This window comes from Cinclus cinclus, chromosome Z (assembly GCF_963662255.1).
Source record: "Cinclus cinclus chromosome Z, bCinCin1.1, whole genome shotgun sequence".
Lineage (NCBI taxonomy): Eukaryota > Metazoa > Chordata > Aves > Passeriformes > Cinclidae > Cinclus > Cinclus cinclus.
In genome coordinates, this window is record NC_085084.1 from 40,047,549 (window position 1) to 40,069,766 (window position 22,218).

The following is a 22,218-nucleotide window of genomic DNA, read 5'->3' on the forward strand; positions in this document are numbered from 1 at the left end:
TCCTATGAAAAATACAAGAGTGTGGTATTCCAGTTGTAATCCAAAACTGAATTTCAGTTCTTGTGATGCCTTGAAAATTCATTTCAAGCCTGAGAACGTTAACTAGGACACTGACATCTGGCTACTTCTTAATGCAGTCATTTTTCCTATTGAAGGCTAACTGAAAGAGTAATGAATTGACTTAAGTCCTGCTAAAATTAGTTGGTTTCTATCATCAGATTGTGTGGGCAATATCTACATCTTGAAGTCAAAGATAATTTATTTTTTTTTACTGTCACACTATCTATAGATTTAACAACATGTATTAATGTGAATTATTAATCTAGAGCATTTTCATGTTTTTACTGCAAAGCAGCCTCATTGTTAGTGCTACAACACCAGAATTTTTCAGTACTTATACCCTAGCAACATCAAAAAGTCAAACACTGCATGCTACCTAGTGTTTATACAAGAATTCCACTAGTACACAGTGCTAACTGCCAAGGCAACAGGGTAAAATCTCCATCAGCTCCAAGCAAAGGGAAAAGCAGGTTTATGCAATTCAGCAACACTAGGCTGTTCTGAATCATTCCTTGTACTCTGGGCACCTGGTCACATTTCTTATGGCAGTGTGGGCTCTGAAATGCAAGGACCTCAGCTCTTTTGGAATGCTACAGGGCTCATTCCTTAGGTCAATAAAACACCCTGGAGAAAGAGTTAGTCTGCAATGTGTCTTACCTTCCAGAACTCCTTGTGCCCTCCACTGCAAACTGACAGATGTTACTAACACTTCTGGTACCAGTGTGTAACGTATGGGCTTGATTTGTGTTCATCTTACAAACATGGCAGATGGGAGTAGCAGAGCTATGAAAGTCTACTGAATTCAAAGGAAAGTACTGAATCAACTGTCACTTTGGAACTAAAAATTCAGCTGATTTAATCCTGCTTTCATTTTAAATCCTTCAAGAACAATATTAATCAATGCTAGGTAAGAAATCTCATGCTCAGTTATTGAATCAACAACTCCTAGTTTCTCTTACCATCTCAACTGGATTCTGAAGCAATAATTATTTTTACTGATCTTACATCATAGCTGTAGTTATCTTCTGAAATATTATTCTGGATGTTTCAAAAATATCTAGAAGACTCAATCTTTTCTTGTTACTCACCAGCTCTCAGCAAATACCACAAGCTGGTCATTAAAAATTAACAGAAAACACCTTCCACTATGGGTTGTCAATAACACTTATTGGTACAAGAAGCAAATCAAACAGCAGAAGTACTAAACACAATCTACCAAAAGTAAGATCTTACCTGGAAGACCAGATCCCAGGTTGGCAAGATCAGCAAAAGGATCAAAATTCTGAGCTTTTGCCTGGCTGAAAGACAAACCTGAAGACACACTGGACTGGCTTCCGGTGGCAAAAGCTTGGCCTGTATAATAAGAAGACACATCATGTACTTGGTCTATTTGGAAATTGAGAGAAAGAATAAAAGCAGTATCTCCACAACACCTCATGCAAACCTCCCCAGCATTCTACTTCACAACATCTTTTTCTATTACATGAATCACAGTTACTGTAGAGAACTGAAACAATTTCATTCCTGTGTCTTGAACTTAAATCTGAAAAACTACACAAGTGCCTTATTAAAGGAGCATTTAAGCAGCAAAGTAAAAATGCATCAAGACATGACCAGCAGTTTCAGGTGATTAAACTGACCCAGTCTGGAGTATTCCTCCAACAGAAAAATTTAATTTCATAATACCTTCACAAACAGGCTTTAGCTGTGGTGATGCTACATTGCTGGTTGTTGAAGAGTCTGCCCAAGAATCCCACCCACTTAAGAGATCTGGGTGGCTTGTAGATGATGATATTTTAGGGGGTTCTGGTGTCAAATTGCCTACAGAAGAAAAAGGAAATGTTTAAGAGAACAACCATGATAATATACATGTTTGCCAATACTAACAGAAGGTGTACCACATTGTCACCTACACAGCTTGCTTAACTGTCTCAGTAACAGTTGTGCAGTCTTAAACAGGACTCAGAAGGATTATACCACTGGAACTCCTTAACTTCTATTTTCATAGATAAGGTATTTTCATGCACAGGCAATGCTATGAATTTAACAGCTTAGGTGTCCTGACCAAATGGACTAGCTCAAGTACAGATCTGGGGCATGCTGCTGTTCCTGACAACACAGCCAGTAAGTGGAAAGCAGCAGTGCTCCATGTACTCTTCATCACTCAGCAGTCTGGGTGCTACACAGGTGAAGCCAGGTCACTTCAAACTACAGGTTTGCCTAAACCAGGCCTCTTGTGACAAATGGGCTTTTTGGCCAACTAATACACTCTTTCAGGTGCAACACACAAATGAACACACATGACTGAAGAGCAGGATACAGGAAGAGTGATGTTTTTTTTCTGGGAAAAGGCTAAGAATCTCTAGCTCCACAGATAAAATCCACTTTTCTACAAACCATGACATCTAAATGAAAAAGTCATATCTAAAAAGCACACAAGGGTGCTACCACCTACAAAATGTCGTATCCCATCTAAAGGTATAACTGCCATCCTTGACACTTCCAAATGATTCCCTATCTACTCACTCACACAAACTATGAGGTGAGCCATCCTCAGAGTGAGATATGCTACCTATGGAGCACTCAAAACTGCATGCCAGATCTGAGCATGCTCTTTGAGCACAGTTTGTGGAGACTCACAGTGAAGCAGGACAGCAGCCCCTACTTTAATGCTCTAACAACTGCCAGTGCTACAGTGAGAGGGGATACTACAGTAAAGTCAATACATTTAGTGGTGCTCTAAGCGGTGCATTTCACAGACACAGGGTTTAGAAAGTTAACCCAGCCATCCTTACAAAAGCAGTAACATTTTGAGGCTTTAAAAGTCTCAACTAATACATCATTGTCCCAGCTTCTCAGCTCTACATTCTAAATATTAATATAAAATCCTCTTAATTAAGGAAATAATTAGAAGCACATTAAAGACCCCTATAGTCAATCATTTATAATTAGATCTTACAGCTGTAAAATGAGCGCATCAAATACTGTGCAACAAATATCTGCCAAAAGCCTGTATTTCAGCAGTATTCTCTGCTGCAGAGAAAAACAATTTCAACATTTAATTTCTCTCTGTGAGAGAAAACATCAGAATAAAATGCAAGAAGTACCCACCATTTCCAGCCATTTCTCCAGACCCAAGCTTCATCTCCCTGCCTCTGAAACTATGGGAGAGACTACATATTTGTCTCAATACTCAGGACCCCAGCTATCTGCTAAACAGCAGTGTCTATGTTGTCTATAAACCAACACCTATTCACCAGCTTAGAACTTTGCTCCATCATATTCCACTACCAAAAGTTAAGCAGGCCTTGAATTAAGACTAATATTGCTTTTTAGGCTGGAAATTATTTTTTCTACAATCTCTGCTATTAAAAGTCTTTTTACAGAAGTATAAGAAAATTAACAACATCACATGAAATGAACTATAATGAAAACAAGTTGAGAGAAATAAGAACAAATTAAATTACAGGTGAATACATCTGAAGGATTGAGAACATACTATGGGAATAAGCTGTTTTATAACAGCTGGCTTAAGAGCAGACACGTTCATCATCTCCCCCACCCTGAACTAAGCAGGAAGTAGCCTACTGCTGTGTACAGCAGTACATTCACTGTTTATAGTAAAAATTCATACAACCACTACACTTATCAGAAAAATCTGAAACAATGCAATGTACAATATACTGAACAGATAGTCCATTCCTCCTGAAACTGTTGGTTCTTAAGCTATCTTCCTTTAAGTTCTACAATGTGGGCATTGTCAGACTTTAACATCAAGAAAAATTATTATCAACACAATATTTGATTTCTACATATTCTGAAGAGGTATGATGATACCATACTGAATCCCTATTTTTACAATTGGTACGTTGGAATTTATACAGACACACTAAGACAAAGCAGCAGACTATCTAAAGAAATGGTAAAACATGAACTATAGCTTGATATTTCAAAAATGGAAGCAATTAAGATCATGAGCATGCAGATCCAAACCTGGTTGTGCCATGTTTTTTAAGATGCATATTGATAATCTTGAGCCATACAACAATGAGCCCCTGGAGATCAGGGCAAAGAACTGTGTTCTTTACTAACACTGCTCAAACCAAGCTAAGATGCAAGAATAAGTTGGTGGTAATCAGATCACACTTTCCAGCTTCCCAAAATAAAAGACTTGCATTTTACCACACACAACTTCACATAAGGTTTTCTTTATTTAATCTGTCATGTCTACAGGAAATCCTTTAATCACAGACAACAGGATTCTCTATAAACCAAGAGGCTGGTTTAGTATGATGCAAGGTTTTTTTTAACCTTACCTAATGCCTGTTTGAGAATCAAGTTCACAGAAATTAACTTCTCCTCAGGAGAAAACGATACTGATCACTCAGGTTGCTTTTGATCAACTTCCAAATCTCCTGTTGTCTTTGAGGGAAATATATTCTCAACTCAACCTGCATTAAAGATGACCTGCTATTTAAAAAATCCAGAAGAAAATTAAGTTACCTTGTTAATGCACAGCTGTTTAGCAGCAACAGCACAACATTTTCCTATTACAGGACAGAATGCCTTAAGAGACCAGATACTGTGTAAGAACTATCTTTCATTTTAAAACTCCTATGATTTTAAATTTTAAGCCAGCATCTGAAAAATACAATGTTAAAGTTGTGCATCTTGAACTTGTGTTCACTGAAACACCTTTTCTCCTGGTATCTGTAGCAGTTTAGTAATCATTTAGTAGCAAACAAAAGTTATCCATCATGAAAATTTTATTCTAGACACTTAGAACTGCTCCAACAGCAGAGTCATCAAATCTCATTACTGCAGCTTATTTTGAATGGTCACTGCCATTACTACTGATTTATTTTTAAATTGTTTTTCCCCTTTTAATGACCTCATGTTTGCACTGTCTTCTGCTCACTTAATACAGTTCTACCGAATATGTCATTTGAGAATGTGATCTTATTTGTCTTTTCTTCTCCGGTTACTAATCCTTTCAGGACTCCAAAATTCATATTAAGAGCAACATAACTATTAATATTCCTAACTCACTTAAAAAAATGATACCTGTAATTGGATAGAATGCTAAAGGTTCAAATACATACATTATTTCAGCTAAACACACACATAAGATCTCATCTGAAAGATTAATGTAAAGAAGTATGAAATGTTACCCCAGTTCCTCCACTTCCATACAGTTTCTAAAAACTGCATAGCAATAGAGAAATATTGGGAAATCAATGTAAAACAGTAGGCTGAAGAGAAAATGGGCACATTTTAAGTATCTATTCCTATGTTGACAGAAAGCTCCAGAAATTACATTAAAAGAGCAGGTATCCTAATAAACTTCCTGGGGTGCAAGCTATCAAGTAAAATCAGAAGGATTAAGCATAAAACAATAAGCATCTAAGTCAGATATAAAAATATTCCCTTTTTTTCTGTACTTGCTCAAATGTTATTAACAGCTGAATATTGATGATGGTCCCCTTAAGGTTGCAGTGAAACATTTAGTGAACAGAAATCCCTATTTTATTTTTCCCCACTTTCATTTAATACATAAAAGGGTTTTCTGTCTATGAGGGTTCTGGTACTACTAAACTTGGAGAAACGAACTGGAAACATTCTTACAAATACGCAAAAAATACTTAATGTGAAGAAAAAAAAAGACTGAGACAGACTCTTCCCTGTGTTGCCCAGTGGAAGGGCACAAACTGAAACACAAGGAACTCCATTAAAAAATATTTTCTTTCCTCTTAATATCTCTCCAACGCTAGCATAGGTTGCCAAGCTGCAGAGTCCATAGAGCTGGAAATACTAAAAAACAGAAAGGATACAGTCCTAAACAGTCCCCTCTACTTGATCCTGCTCTGACCACATCAGCCAGAGAACCTCCAGAGGTGCTGCCTCTCAAGTGAGTTAGATTTTGGCTAAGATCATAAAATATGCTGAGTTACAAGGGAACCACAAGGATCACAGAGTCCAGCTCTTGGCTTTGCACAGGACAGCCCCAGTAATCACACCACGTTCCTGAGAGTATTTTCCAAAAACTTCTGGAATTCTTGTCAGGCCAGTGCTGTGATCACTTCCCACTGTTCCAGTGCCCAACCAGCCTCTGGGAGAAAAATCTTTTCCTGATATCCAACCTAAACCTCCCCAAAACACAACTACAAGCCATTCCCTCAGCCCCTGTGACTGGACACCACACAGATCCAACCAATGTAGGCCCCTCCTCTTCCCCTCACAAGGAAGTAGTAGACTGCAATGAGGTCTCCCCTCAGCCTCCTCCAAGCTGAATACACCAAGTGACCTCAGCTTCCCCTTAAGACCCTCCACCATACTCACAGCCCTTCTTTGGACACTCTCTAGTGCTTAATGTCTATTTTTAGATTGTGGCACCCAAACCTGCCCCCAGCATTCAAGGTGAGGCTGCCCCAGCTCTGAGCAGAGCAGGACAATCCCCTCCCTTGCCCAGCTGGTGATGCCGTGCCTGTGCTGATGCACCCCAGGACAGGGTTGCTCCTCCTGGATGTCAGGGTACTGCTGACTCAGCTTGCCACCAGCCAGGACCCCCAGGTCCTTCTCCATGGTGCTCCTCCCCAGCATCTCATTCCCCAGTCTGTCTGCATTCAGGTTGCCCCACCCCTGGTGCAGAATCTGGTGGAGATAATGCTCCACAGATCAGTATTGCTCAAATCTTCCATCTTCTATTGAGCAAAAAAAATATGTTTGGTAACATCACACAGGGACAGCTATAGTGACATAAAACTGGCAACTATACTGGTACACAACTGAAACATATGGTTGTTACAAACAGCAGAACCACAAGAAAAACATTGCAAAGGAGGCAGCAAGTGGAATCTTTTCAGCAGAATCAACTACAGCTGGAATATAACGATTAGTAATATGACAGAGAAGGCAATCAGCTGGGTAGCCTTCTACTTAAAAGAAGAAGCCCTTCTCTTAGTCAGACAAATAACACATTTTTTCTATCCAGTTTATCGGTGGCAAACACTCAGACTGCATCACTCAGACACAGAGTCAAGCAGAGCAACTGCTAAACAAAGTGGGGCAAGTCAAAGCTGCATGCAAAAAGCTCTGGGAAGAAATCACCCTGGATTCAGGGAAAGGCATGTGATACCACTATTCCTAGCTACCTGCATGTTATAAGTAGGTGTCTGCATGGGAAGAGGCTTGGGCTTCTCTGTTGGACACAAGCCAGCTCCAACAGACTAACCACAAGCCACAGCTGAGCCTCCCAAACTAGATGTCTTTGGGAAAACATGTTTTCCCAAAAAATGCTGCCTGGTAACTGTAAAAGAAGGAACAGATGTGACAGGAACAGCCCTGCAGACATTAAGGTTGGTGGAGAAGGAACTGGAGGAGGTGCTCCAGATGCCAGAGCAGAGACTGCCCTGTAACAAGTGTGAAAGACCACAGTAGAACAAATGTTCATACTGCAGCCTGTGGAGGACCATACATAGGTAGGCATGTCCTCAATGAAGCCACAGCCCAGGGAGAGCAGCACACACAGCAGCAGGTTCTTGGCAGCACCTGCAGTGCCTGGGAGAACCACATCCCGACAGTAATCTCTTCCTAAAGGACTGTACCCTACACAGACCTATGTTTTCAAAAGATTGTACCCTGGAATGTACAATAGGTGGGAAGCACCTATACAGAAAGAGGAAAATGAGAGAGTAGCGGAGAACAGCCCTTACAGACTGATCACAACTCATATCCCTATGGAGAAAACCCACACTCTTCTTTCAAAGTCAGATTTTAAAAATCTGTAACACTAATAGCTCTACCACTCCACCATTTTTGCAAATGTCTGTTTCCTCTTAAAGAATGATAGGAAGATTGAACATATCACAAAGATTTTTGTTTAAAGATTAATAGATTTTAAAATAACTGCCTGAGGAAAAGGCTTTGCCAAGAATATATCAGAGAAATGAAACAAATAAGATTAGAGTATTACATAATGTACTTTGTAAGTATATTACCAGAATACATTCAGGTCAGGAAGGTGCAAGCTAGCCTCAGCCTGCACTTTTAAGAACTGGCTAAATTATAACTTGACTTTTATCTTCTGTGGTTCCTAGAAAATCTTTAAAACCTGAATACAGTCAACATAGCATACTATATCATCTATAAAGTTAAGTTTCCAGATGTTTGGGTATCTTCAGTTATTAGATCATTGAGAGGAAACCAACTCCTAACATATGGTTAGCAATACTAGAAATCCTGCCACATGATAAATAATAGCATGATATTATAGGGGAAACACTTGCTTCTTGGTGCATTTGCATCTGTACTTCCAGAGTACAAAGCTAATTAAAACAGCAATCACAACAAGTGGATTTAGTAAGACACTAATCCACTAAGCTGAAAGACAAATGCACAGAAGAGAAGAAACTGTTGAGAAACAGAACGCCAGAAGCACACTTACCTAAATTTAAGAAATCTGAGCTGGAAGAAGTTGGAAGTGAACTTTGTGTAGAAGGAACTGTATTAGCTGTAGATGTTGAGGCTGGATTAAGGAAATCGCCAAAGAGGTCTGGACCAGACAGGGCTTGATTCTCTGAACTTGATGACATTGTGAATGGGTCAAATGGATCAGCTGAAAAAGAAGCAGGAAAAAAATTACAAACTGTAGAATAAATGAAGTTGAAAAAGCCTTGCTCCTCTAAGGGCAGGAGCAAAAAGCAAAGTCCATGCCAGTAACTGCAGCAGCCTTCTGTGAATTTTATGTGGCAAAGAGTAACCACTTATTCCTTCCTCTAGACAAATGAACTTCCCCACGGTAAAAATGGAATCTCAACCATACATAATATGAACATCTATGTCTTCTAACAAAAGCAGCAAGACATTCTAACAAGCAGCATACAATTCAACAACATTGTTAATTTCATCCATTTAAGAAACATGTTAAGTTTCTTAAGATGTATCTGACACACAAAAGAATAACATTTGTTAAATACTCTGTAATACCAAATCTGCAACAGATTTGAAAAAAATGGACTATTATTATGCTACTAATAAAGAATATTAAGTAAAACACTCATACTACCATTCAGACTTGAAGGCATTGGCGATTCTAGGGCAGAAAGCACATCAACTCAAGAATGAAAACCAATACAAGTAAGACTTCAGCAGGTCTCTAGTGATCCCAGTGAAGAAAAAACTAACTGGAAGAGTATTTTTAGCCAGCATAGAATAACATGTGACAGTCAGCTGGAATCACAGCTTTAGATCTTCCTGTTCTGCTGCCCTCTAGGGTCAAAACCCCTCAAGAGCCCAGGGAGTCCTGCCAGATTCACTCAGAAGCTAAAGAGAAAGAATAATCCTACTATAATACCCCAGCACATCCTCAGGTAATGGCCACACTGTACAGGACTCAACAACATTGCAAGCAAATTTACTATAGCATCACATGTACACAAAACCTCAAGTATAAGTTTGTTGTGCAAGCCAAAATATAACAGTGGCTAAATATTCTCACTTCTGCAATTCTCTCTTAATATAATTCAATGAAATACACTGAATGAGAATGACTACAGGAATGAGATACATACATGGCTACTGCTCAGGTGTTTCATGCAATCGACATGGTTAAAGAAAGATAAGGTAACAAAGGTTCCCTTTTGTGGAACTATATCTATGCAAAAATGGTAAATTTAAGTTATTCTTCCCTGACCACAGTAACAAAGTTCAATAGTGAATTGCTTCAAAATAAGAAAATATATTAAATCAGCTAAATGCTTTGTAAAAATACTTCTATTTGTCTATAGATGAAACTTTCTACTATCTATGAATTATCTTTGTGCAAACAAACAAAATCTTGTAATGGTTTCCCACCTCATGCAACTAATATCCCCAGAAAACTTACTTATTAACTTTAGCCAGGGAATTGTTATTCCCAAAAAAATGACAGAGATGAGTATCCACTGGCAAGAATAGAATCTTTGAACTCAAACCTTGTTTAAATACCAAATAGACTAGCACTATAGATGTAACACCAAAATAAGATGGATATAATACCAAATAGAATAGCACTACATAGCATTCTGTTTAAGGATACCGACCTGCCAGTAACATCAGTAAAACCAATAAGAAAACATCATTTAGCAGTACCATTATCCTACTGGTTTGAACAATGATCTACAGGATTTCCAGCTGCTCAGAAGCCTTATGTGATTAACACGTAAAAATCCCACACAGACATTTGACCTAAGCAGCACAGCTCTGTACAGCTACTGCCATCGCTTTACATAAAGTTCAAGTTACAACAATTCTATGCCTTAACAAGGTATGGATTTAGAAAAGGATCTAGCATGTAACATTCATACTAGAAAGCTAGGAGTTCTTTAAGATACCAAATTACCTTTAAATTCAAAATTTGATACTTTTCTATTTACAAGAGTGGAAAGTTAGTAGGATCCTGGAAATGTAACAGAGTATCTGGACAACATACACTAATTCCTCTCCTTCATGCAGAAATAACACCCAATATATTTACAGCCTTGCTACAGACTGACATGTCTTCACCATACTGTTGAAACACAGTACTTATTTTCCAAGCACAATGCAAGCAGCAGTTTTCATGCATTGTCCAGGTCACAAATACTGATATTAAACTCACATACCTGAAGACATGGCTGCTGCTGAAGATGAACCCTGAGTAGCAGCTGGACACTGACTGTTGAAAAAGAAATCTGCTCCTTGTCCAAGAAGATCTCCAGTGGGTTCATTTGAAACCTGTGACACACTACTCACAAACAGATTGTTCAACAAGTCTGCATTACTTGATGAAGAGTTTATTTCTGAGATAGGTTGTTCCTGTTCTGAAATATCAGAATCTAGTCCCAGCAAGTCTACATTCTCTTCAGGGCGAGATTTTTGTAACGGTGCAGATGGAGCTTCAAAACTGGCTTCAAAAAGCAACTCTCCTTCTGGAGTAGAGTCTTTTTCATCAACAATTACTGCACTTCCTTCATCTGGAAATGTCGGGAACTCCTCATCCGAAGGATCACTCTCTTCCCTGTCATCAGACAGCTGAACATGATCATTTTTAGACGGACTGTCCTCTATTCCACTTTCTGGAGTTTTTCCATCTTGAACAGAAAAAAAACCAAAACAATAACATCTTTAAATAACCAGCATTATTCTTCTGACTACAGTAAGAGAAATGTTCATGGTGACAGAATATGAAATTAATTCCTAACTAACCAAAACACATAAGAATTGATGAAAAAGGATCTACATGTTGCCTGCCATCTCTTTGTACAGGGCAGAAAAAGCAGCATCTGACTACTGTATTTGTCACTCCACAAAGGTACACATTAAGATTTTTTTCAAAATGAGACTGACTTGGACATTCACCTCAGATCACTGTGTCTCTCAGAGCTTACAGGATTTCTCAGTAACTCCTGCATTCAAGAAAAGCATAAGCAGCTGCTGACGTTTTTGTCAACAAAGCAGCAGCCAGAAAAGGGAGTTACAGGTGGGCTATAAAATTACATTTTCTTAGTCCTACTTACTCATCTGGACCCCACTGGCTAGTCCACTTTGTTTCCACTGTTCCTCAGCCAAAGTGGGGCTGTGGGAGTGAAAAGCTTCCTTGCAGATATTTAAGGTTTAAATTTTAACAGAAAAAGAAAAATTTAGCTCAGCATTTAAGTTATACTCAACATCAAACCCCCTTACTTGGTGTTTATCCAAAGGAAGCAGAAAAACTGCTTGTTATTCTGCAGAGCTCAGTCTTTAAATAGCTTTTTCTCATAGTTAGTGAATTAGAGACTTCTGCTGCCTAAGAAGGCTTAAGCATTCACTGGAAGGCATACAAGACAAACATAAATCACAGTGACTTCAGAGGAAAACCTGTACCTTTCCAGTCCAGAGTGTGAAAGAAGTTATTGGCGTCAGTACTACTGCTGTGTGGGGATTCTGTATCAGTAGGTGCACTTTCTGAAGACTGCTCCAGCTGGGATGCCTCTGCTTCATATTGTGCAGTTGAACCTGGCTGTCTAGGCAACTCTGGTTTCCCTATAAAACAGAATTAAACGCAGAGCCCTTAGCGAAAAACTTCTCAATCCTCCACATGGCAGCTGATGCTTGTTTTTCAGGCTGACTGCTGTAGGAAGACAATTATCTTCAATCTATTGCTCTGCAAATGCAAATTCCTGTCCCCACCATCTTTGAAATTAGCATTAAATTCCTTTCAACTGCAAAAACTAGTAAAACCGTGTTTTGAACTAGGACGTTAAATCAGAATCATACAGTAAAACTCAAGCATTCTATTTACATTTGTAGGAAAATGTAATTAACAACTCACTGGTATCAACCATCCCCTAAAACATGCAAGAGCCATGAACAGTATCTGCAATAAGAAACAGAAAAACAGAAAAAGGCAAATGCAGCTGTAGAAAAACCCAGAATATGCAAAGCCGGTGAAGAACATGGAGTGGTTAAACACCACAAAGGGATTAATACACAGTATGCTGCTATTAATTGCTTCTTATATTTCTTATCTTACTGAAATCAGGTATTAAGTGATTCTTGCGTAAGATTCAGTTGTACAGCTACCTACTGTAGTATCACCTCTCAAAACCAAAGTTTCCTCAAGGCAAAGACTTTCTAAATTACTCAATATCCATCCACTATTTGAAAAACATGGATGGATGGCTGGGAGAAATCCATTTGTCTAAATTTGAATACACAACTGGTAGAGCACTTTTTCACTCTCCTTCCACATTCTCAGCTCTAGCTTACAGTTGCTCAAAAAATAGTCCATCTCAGAAAACATACATGAAAGATCATGATTAATGAAAGAGCAAATTAAATTTTAATGTCGAGTTTTTTTAAAATAAGTTCACAGTACTTACTTTTGTCCTATTCCCTTCCTACCTATCTTAAGAAATACTTTCAGTAAAATTTGAAATCCTTACATTTCACTTAACAATCAGAAAATGGAAGTGATTTAAGAAAATAAGAGTAATTACAGAGCGTCATCATCAATGATGATGTAAAGCTAAACACCTTAGCTTTAGACAGCTGACTGTGTTCACAGTCAGATTAAACTAAGTTAAATTGTAAATGGCCTAAATCATAATACAAACAACATATATCCTGCTTAAAAGAAAGAAAGGTCAGCAGCAAACATCTTGTATGAAAAGAAACATACTTGAGATGTACCATATTAACAGCATAGGATGAGACTGCATACATCACTAAAATGACCACAGTAATCATCATCATGCTTCTTTACTCTTGCAGCACAGAGAAGGCTTAAGAGCCTGAATGAAAATGTCAGAGCTAATTACTGATATCAGAAGTAAGATACTGAACAGCATCAACTGAAACTAACGCAGGCATCCACTGATGAAGCACTGAATATGTAGAATTAATAAAATAAAGTCTGCTGGAACATATTAGGAGAAATTCAGGAAATTAATTACAACATTACATGATGATGCACAAGAATATTGAGAAAAACATTAATAATGAAACCATTTGTGAGGAATGCTCACAATTTTAACGTGAAATGATACCGTGCCAGTTTAGTAAAACAAATTCCTTTCAAGACATTGCGCTTACAAATACTGACTAACAATCCTGCTAGGAGTCACTCCTCGGAAATGGCCTATTCATAGCTTTAAAGCAAGCACATGAAAGCACTGTGAAAGACAGGTATAATTACAATCCACTATTGGACGATAACTTAAGCTCCTCCATACAATGCAAATTCTAACTGATATTTGCAAAAAAAAGACTTTCAGATTTCTTTCAATTAATGGAACATCAAAAACTAAACGAAAGCCTAAAATGCTAAGTACATTGAAAACTCTTCCAAATTCTCTAGGGATTGATTACCAAATTTTGATAAAATCTCCTGCTGTTCCTCACGGGTGGAGAAGAGGATCTTGGGATTCAGTCCCTTTATATTCATGTTATCCCAAGGTGGCTGTTCACAGCTGGGCCTATCTCTGGGCTCCACCTCTACTTCCAGATTGACTTGAAACAAATCAGGGTATTTCTCTTGTATGTCACAGGCATCCAGATCATATCTGTAAAGACACAAACAAGAAGCTTCTTGATACTGATGGCTACTGGATAAGAACTACTACAGTTCAAAACAAAACTCCAAAGTAGTATACGATATTAAAAATGCTGTATTTGTTTACTTTTCCCATTTAAAATGGATGGTATTTTTGTACATAGTCTTTTTTTTTGGTACCATGAACAAAACGTTAAGGTGAGTAAACAAAAGACTCTTATTGCAATCAAGGTCATCTACTTCCTGCACTGACTATATTTCCTCTCCCTGCTATATGTTGACATTCAGCAGGTTAAGCAGTTTCAAAGAAAACTTCTTCCAGTCACTTCATAAAAGGAGTCAACATACTTGGCAAACTTCACTGTAGTGGCATTTCGGGGCACAAAGCCTGTATGGAACTGAATCTGAAACATCTTCATTGAAGCCATCTGTTGAAAACAAGAAACAGGAAACTATATAAATCCATATGAACAGCATGTACAGTGTTCTGCCTTTAACATAATGCAAAGTATTATCAGTATTAAAATATTTTGAAGTATTGCTACAAAAATTTCCATTTAATTACAACTACACTTTATCTTGAAAGATTTTAATGCAGTTGAAACAGAACATAAATAGATCTATTACTAGCACTAACAAACCAAAAGACCTTCAGTCAAATATGTCTCATCACTAGCCTCAAAACAGACTATCAAAGTCTAAACTGTTTCCAGATCCTGTTCTGGAGGCTAAAATTGTATTAACCTTGCTCTTTTTCTGAATAGCATATGATCAGAAAAATCCATTGTGCAATACACTAACCAAGAAATATGTGTGTCACACACAAACGACCAGATTAAAAACAGTTTTAAGTGTAGCACATTTAAGAGGCATCCAAGGCACACTTTAAGAGACACACTTCAGAAGGCATCCAAAGAGTTTTTTTTCTGTGCAACTGCAAGTCAGCCATTCACTCCAGACAGAACTGTAGGGGCTTCTCTGAACTGACTCATTTCAATTGCTCAACTGTTCACAGAAAAACTACTATCTCATGACTGATGGAAATACAAGCATCCAGAAAATGCTACTAAAGAATATTCAGGTAGCTCCTGATCTAGCACAATCCAAATTACAGCTCACTGAGCAGTAGCCAGTATTTGATTCCTAGCATTATTCACAACACCTCTAAAATAGTCTTGCCAGTACTTTCAAAGAAGTCATGCAGTAATAGTCCAGAAAATATGATATAAGGAAACTGAATTATGAAAGCTTTCCTTGTAAATGAGAATTTATTGAACATCACAGCCAGAAATCAAATAACACAAAAAGCATTGCCACAGATTGGGGGGGGGGGGGGAGGGGGGAAAGGCACGTGAGCCTCCCCCCCTCTATTCAGCACCAGTGAAGCCTCATCTGTAATTGTGATGCCCAGCACTGGGCTCCTTAGTACAAGAGAGACATTGACATATTGGAGAGGGCTTCTCTGATTCTCCAATCCCTACCATCGCTTTCCTAGAAGATAAACTAAACTCTCTCTCAAATTAACTGTGAGAAAGTCAAAGACATTCACAACACCTAGGTCTAAATAACAGGAGAAATCTTGACATGTGGTGATTAATCTCTGTAACAGATCTGCAGAGAACTTCAGGGGGCAATTTACAGCACATAAAACTAAGGACACACTGAAAATTGTTCCACTGAACCTCCAAACCCAGATCATCACACACACTGTAGATGTATCATGTGTTATAGCTGCCAGCTGAGAAAATTCTAGTCTTTTCTACCAATGAGTAAGTGCCAGAGAATCCACATCAAAAACTATCATGAAAGATGGTATAAGGAGTATAATCTAACCTTGGCTAAATTCTGTCAGTTTTATGCCTTTCTCTAGATGACCTTAAACCATACAGTAGTTATAGTTGCGCATTAAGGAATCATTTTACTGTTTTTAGTTTTAAGATGTTCTGGAAGATCATGTTGAACTTCTACAGCGTGACAAGATTTGACACCTTTGTACTCACAAAGCAGAAAAAAAAATAGGGGGGAGAAAATTTCAGTAACACTAACTATGTATGAATACATACATACACATGTATGCCCCACATGCACTGAAACTGGCTGAAAAACCATCTGGTCACTTTCCACAAAGCTCCAAGCTCTAAACATTGCACTACTCCTCCTTATCTTTTACATGGATTTCCAAGTTTAACTTGGATTACTTATCTGGATTTAAAAAAAAAAAAAAATGCCTCTCTTTTAAAAAGTTTGAGGACAGGCTTCATTAACAAGTTTGTGATCTTGCAATATATTTGTACCCATAGTTGAATTAAAAAAGGAAATACGCATTCTCCCTAGTAGAACAAAGACAAGTAAGACAGCTACAAAAACCGAACCTGACTTTAGAAATAGGTTATGAAACTACATGGATTTTTCTACCCTGTTTTGTACACGCAGTCTCTGGAATCCCACTTTTCTACTGAGTGGTATTTTTCCTTTGTTTGCAGTTTGTGCACACAGAATTAAAAAGCTCTGGCTTGTTGTGCAACTTAACAGAAAATAATGGCTTCTCAAAAAAACTGGCTAGGTGCTATCCTTACAAATATAACAATTATCAATACTGTAGTACTTTCCAGAAATGCTTACAAAAGCATCTACGTGTACAGCATTAGTATGAGTGGACATACTCAGATGGCTTGAAAAGGTTGAATTCACAAGTAAATGAAAACCTCAAACATTTCTCTGAACAAAGTATAGTAAATTAAGCAGAGTACTCAGCAGTATAGTGGCATACAAAATTGCAACCAAAAAAAAGAGGCAAATCTTCCATTCAGGCTCTTGAATTTATCACTACCTTGGCTTGTAGTCGTCCTCCTAGAGTTGACCTGGCATGATAGATCACAATGAGAACATCTCCTTGAACTGTTATACCCAGTGGGATTACTGCTTTCCCATCTTCAATTTTGAACTCCCTAAAGAAGAAAAAAAATAAACCATCATAATAACCACAATTAATTTATTTTAAAAAGAGATTAAATAGTGTATTACTTTAGATTTAGCCTGCTTTCTCGTTTTCTTCAGTAGCTGAAAAGCTAGGACTTTAGTATTCTCTCATTTTTCCTGTCTATGATTACCCACACCAAGCAGCATTAGTACCATGTGCAATTGTGCAGACACCAGAGCTGTACAGGGGCTAATAAGCAGTCACCTTGCAGCTGCCGTGCCTAGGGGATCCTTAAGAGTTTCCATGACTGAGACACAATGGTACGCTCAGCAAAAATATGTTCCCAGTCTTACATTACATGGAGTGAGAAGAGGGTCTTGCCCACTGCCCCGCAGTGTCCAGTGTGCTAAGCCACCATCACCCCCATCTGGAAGACCAGATCCAAACTTTTTTAACAACCACATTCATGATTTACCTTTTGAGACCAGCTAAAAGGGGACAGAGGAATCTATAAACACATAAATGCTAGAATCTAAAAAACATAACTTGCTGTTTCAAAGCAGTAATCTGTACTTACTTCATTTTGTCATATTCCTGGGAGGTAGTTGTTACTCTCTCATCTCCCACATAAACCTCACAAAAAGGCCTGCAGCCATTACGCTGCTTACTGAAAAGTGGAACAGGGGTCATGACAATTGATCTGATCAGGATGGGCTTGCTGTGAGGAATAATGGGCTCTTCAGCCATCATGTCACACATGTACTCAATGTATCTGCCAAAACAAGAAGGTACTCTTAGAGCATAGAATTCTAAGAAACGGGTGAACACCTAAGCAAGTTATTTCAGTTCTTACCCAGTCACTAAGCATTGGTAAGTGTTAACAGTGAAACAGTGGGAACATTTACCACCACCTCCAGCAAACAGATTTTCAAATCTAGTAGACCACAAAAGGGTCTGTAGCTCTACATACAATGACTTATAAAACGAACTAGTCACTATTTCAAAGACCTTAAAACACTGAACTAGGAGAACTATTCATTTGGTATCTTACACATAATGGATTACTCAAATCTTCCTAAAGGCTTTAAATTTGTCCTGATTAGTATGTATTATTTTGTGGAGAACCCCTTAAGTATACATCAACTAAATATATCTGTCATTTATACTGAACTAATACTTATTTCCCACGATTCAAAATTTAATCCTTTTTTTCCTTTTTGTAGAAAACATCCCTACTACCACACTATCACTTGTTATTTGTACTTCATGGTTATAAGAGACATCAAATTAAATCAAATAAACAGTTTAGAACATTTGGCAAAGTATATACAAGTCATCTCTGCATGCACTCAAAAAAAGAAGGTCTAGGCATCTTTACCAATTGAAAGAAGTAATTTCTGGTATTCCCTCAAAGCTTGCAGTGCTCTGACATAATAAAACCTATTGTAATAAACTAGGAAACATGATATAAGTCTTACACATGTGGAAGAGGATTTTATAACTAAGAAAGCATTTAAAAGTGCTGCATACCCTCGTCTTCATTTCTAACACTTCTTTACCATAGGGCATACTTGACCCACTTCTGATGGATACTTACAGACTCAGAAAACTCAGAATTACCTTCTATTCACAATACCGCAAAATACTTGGAAAAACAGATGTCGGAACACAGGCGTTATTGAAATTATTTATCTTTCTAAAGACATCCTGAAACATATTCAGAATTGAATAACTACTTGCTTCAACAGTACCTTACAGTACCTTTTATGAGAAGGCCAAATGCCAGGTGGGCAGCGTTTCATACTGAACATATAAACAGCAGCTTCAGCAGTAGTGAAGAGACGACAAAAACATAAAAAGGAACAAACTACAACAGCTGATGCTGCTCTTCCATCCTGGTTAAAAAAAAAAAAAAAAAGGTAGCTTTGCTAGTAAATCTAGTCAAAAAAGCATTATTCAAGTTACTGAAGAACATCCCATTATGTATTCTACATACTATCATTATTTAATGTCATGATATACAAGGTCTAGTGCCATTATTTGATTTGCAGTCAGTATATGAGGGTGAAAGATTTTCATTTAACTTCCACACCATACAAAAGATACTATATATTACTTTCTTGCTATCTGAAATCCCAGAACACTGCTACTTTTGACTGACAGCCATGGACTTCTGCTGCAAGAGAAGTACAAAGAGTCAGAAGAACTAAACCACATTAAACTCTTTAGACTTCTGTCTAAAACTGTTAATAGCTTGCCAAACCAAGAGAAAGATGAAAACACTGAGCTTCCTTCCATAGGAATCCCAGCTACACACATATACCAGATACATTCCTGTATTATAAAAGGCAGAATATTTGAAAGAGTATGGCTGACAGAACAGGACTTCTCCAGGACTTCTGCAAAATGGAACAAAATTTTTATCATTCATTTCTTGAAAATTCTGGAGTACATTTTTTACATCACATCTGGTACAAAATAGAAAAGTTTCCCTCACATGTGAGGAAAAAAATGAGTTCAGTACCTTGAACAAAACACTTCAGGGGAAAGGTGTTACAAAAACTGGTGCTAAACTTATCACATTGTCTTCTTACCTACTTGACCGGCAATCATGTGACACTGAGAAGTATCACATAAACACAGAATTAGATGCCTAACCTCACAGCAGCACTGAAAATTATATTGGCCTTCAGGAGCTGATGTGAACCATCTTTTTACTTGCAAAACACTGCATAACACACAAATATGGGTTATCAGATTAACAAGTCCTGGTTTTGATTCTGATGGTGATATTCCCTATTGATGACCATACCATCTCAAACAGGTCTTGAATCCTTTCCAGCAGCATTGTCACATAGATATGTTTTGCTTTTTACTCCGCAGCAAAATAAGAACGTCAAAATTTCACATGCAATTCTCTTAAACAAACGTAAGAGTGACCTAATTTTCAAATTCTGAGGAAAGTATTCTTTAAATTCATTCCTCCACCCACCATATTTGACATGAGGCTCTATAGACAGTTCTATTGCTGTTTTTTCGGTTATATCAAAGTTGAGAAGACTTTGGAGAACAGTGAAATCTACAGAGCCATTTGCTGCCAGCAAAAGCAAGTAAACCAGAAGTCTTACAGTCAGTTTCTGAAATTCTGTGGCTACATTCTAAATGGACAGTAATGGGATATGCCATATACACCCATTATCACACAGAAAGCAAAACTGGAACAAATACTGAAAGAGTAGAGGAGTTTTTTTTTCTTCCAAAGGTTGCTTTGGCTTAATACTGCCTGTATACTGCCTAAATGCTCTAAATGCAAATAAGGGCTACATCAACCTATCAATTCCCCTAAGGAGAAAGTTGATGCAAGTAACTTCCCTACAAACATAGGAAGGAATCGACCCCAGGGCTCCAGTAAAGAAAGCCAGTAACAGTCACAAACTGAATGGATACTAGCACCCTTATTCACAATTTAAAGCTCTACTGAACAAAGTACTTCAGACTTTAACCAATTTCTTACAAGGCAATGCACAATGCAAACATTTTTCTGGTCTTGTTTCAGCCACAAATGCATGTTCTTGCATATGCTGTAGAGATTCTGAAGATTTGGTGCTCGTCTTGCTGGCCAGCCACATTCAGAAACCTGCAATGAGAGCGACAAGAGACAGTAGACATGAGAAACAGTATTATACTGTCACATACACACAGCTTAGGATATGCAAAAGTCTACAAGGCAATTTTACACTTTACTGACACCTTCATGTTGAAATTACGCAAGATGCTTAAGAAAAGTAGTGTTACACAGTGTAAACACCCACCTTTTAGGATGAAGTGCAATAAAACTTCAGTTCTGTCAACAAATCTGCTGCACAGGTATCAAGAACTCAGATTACTATCTGAAATATTCTTAGAGCAAGGAGTAAAACAAAACAGCCTTCAATTGAATTTGTGACATATACTTAAGCAAAAAAAACAAAAAAAAACCAAAAAAAAAAGCCTCCAAAAACCCCAACAACAGGAAGATTAGCTTCATTTAGTATTTATCCTTTGTTCAAAGAGCTTGTATGGTTCAGTAATATTCCACTTACAATTACTGCTTCAAAACACTAACAAAAAAATCAGATCCCCTGCTAAGAATCTATAACCTTAAAGTCAACTGTCCAGAAAGGAAGCAGTACACAAAACTTGATTCTTGGAGCACTGGAAACACCTGAAGAGTAGATATATTCACGATCAAGGAAACAAGTTAAAAATGAAGCTTTTTCTCTTTGTTTTTAGTCTCAACTACAACTGCCAGATATTGAAGACCAAGTTTTCGTATCAGCATCATGTATTCCTATCCTTCTGGACTTCCTATACAGAGTTCAAGGGTTACTTTGAGATTATCTACCTGAACTGATTATCACAAAAAACTGTGTTTGTGCCAAGTACAAGTAAAAAAGGACTAAATAAACAGGCTAAGTCTCCTAAACTTTACATTGTACTCTAGTATTTCAATTGAAAAATAAAAAATAAGGCCACTTCAGAAAACATCACTTTCTGGGAGACTTAAATTGCACATTCCTTTGTTAGTGCAAGCTTATGTAAAGTCACCAGTAAACAAAGACAAGCTAAGACAAAAAGTCGTTTATATCCCTGTTCACCATGGGATTCAATGCGGGCTTCAGTACACCTCCAGTATTACGACAGTAGCATGTGCTGGTTTCAGCTGGAGTAATTTTTTCCACGCTAACTAAATGAGGCTGTGTTTTGCATTTGTGAGGGAAACAGTGTTGATAACACAGGGATTTTTTTTTTATTGGTAAGCATGGCTTAGACAGAGTTAAGCTCTTTCTTAACTTTCTGCCTCTCACATCACCTCACCAGCGAGCAGGCTTGGGACGGACAAGAAGCTGGGAGAGGACACAGGTGACAGGTGACCCCAGCTAACCAAAGGAATATTCTGTATCACAGGACATCATGCTCAACCCATAAAACCGGGGGGAAAAGAATGAAAGGGGAAACACTTAAAGTGATAGTGTCTGTCTTCCAAAGTAAACATAATGCATGATGGAGCCCTGCACTCCTGGAGATGGCTGCACACCTGCCTGCCCACAGGAAAAATTGGAAAAATGCCTTGTTTTGCTTTGCTTGTACCTGCGGTTTTTGCTTTACCTATCAACCCATTGCTTTATCTATTTCAACCCATGAATTC

The 22,218-nt window shown here is 37.9% G+C and overlaps 1 protein-coding gene across 1 annotated transcript in view; it reads right to left on the reverse strand.

The window, feature by feature from the left end:
* Positions 1-22,218, reverse strand: part of GAK (cyclin G associated kinase) — a 64,840-nt gene that overhangs the window by 11,410 nt on the left and 31,212 nt on the right. Inside the window, exons 14-24 of the mRNA XM_062513745.1 lie at positions 20,545-20,667; positions 18,792-18,925; positions 17,608-17,802; positions 16,941-17,058; positions 14,459-14,538; positions 13,927-14,120; positions 11,941-12,099; positions 10,701-11,168; positions 8,504-8,674; positions 1,747-1,881; positions 1,294-1,413 (exon numbers count right to left, since the gene is read on the reverse strand). Of these exons, the coding sequence (XP_062369729.1) occupies positions 1,294-1,413; positions 1,747-1,881; positions 8,504-8,674; positions 10,701-11,168; positions 11,941-12,099; positions 13,927-14,120; positions 14,459-14,538; positions 16,941-17,058; positions 17,608-17,802; positions 18,792-18,925; positions 20,545-20,667 (1,897 nt within the window). The remainder of the gene's footprint in view (positions 1-1,293; positions 1,414-1,746; positions 1,882-8,503; positions 8,675-10,700; positions 11,169-11,940; positions 12,100-13,926; positions 14,121-14,458; positions 14,539-16,940; positions 17,059-17,607; positions 17,803-18,791; positions 18,926-20,544; positions 20,668-22,218) is intronic.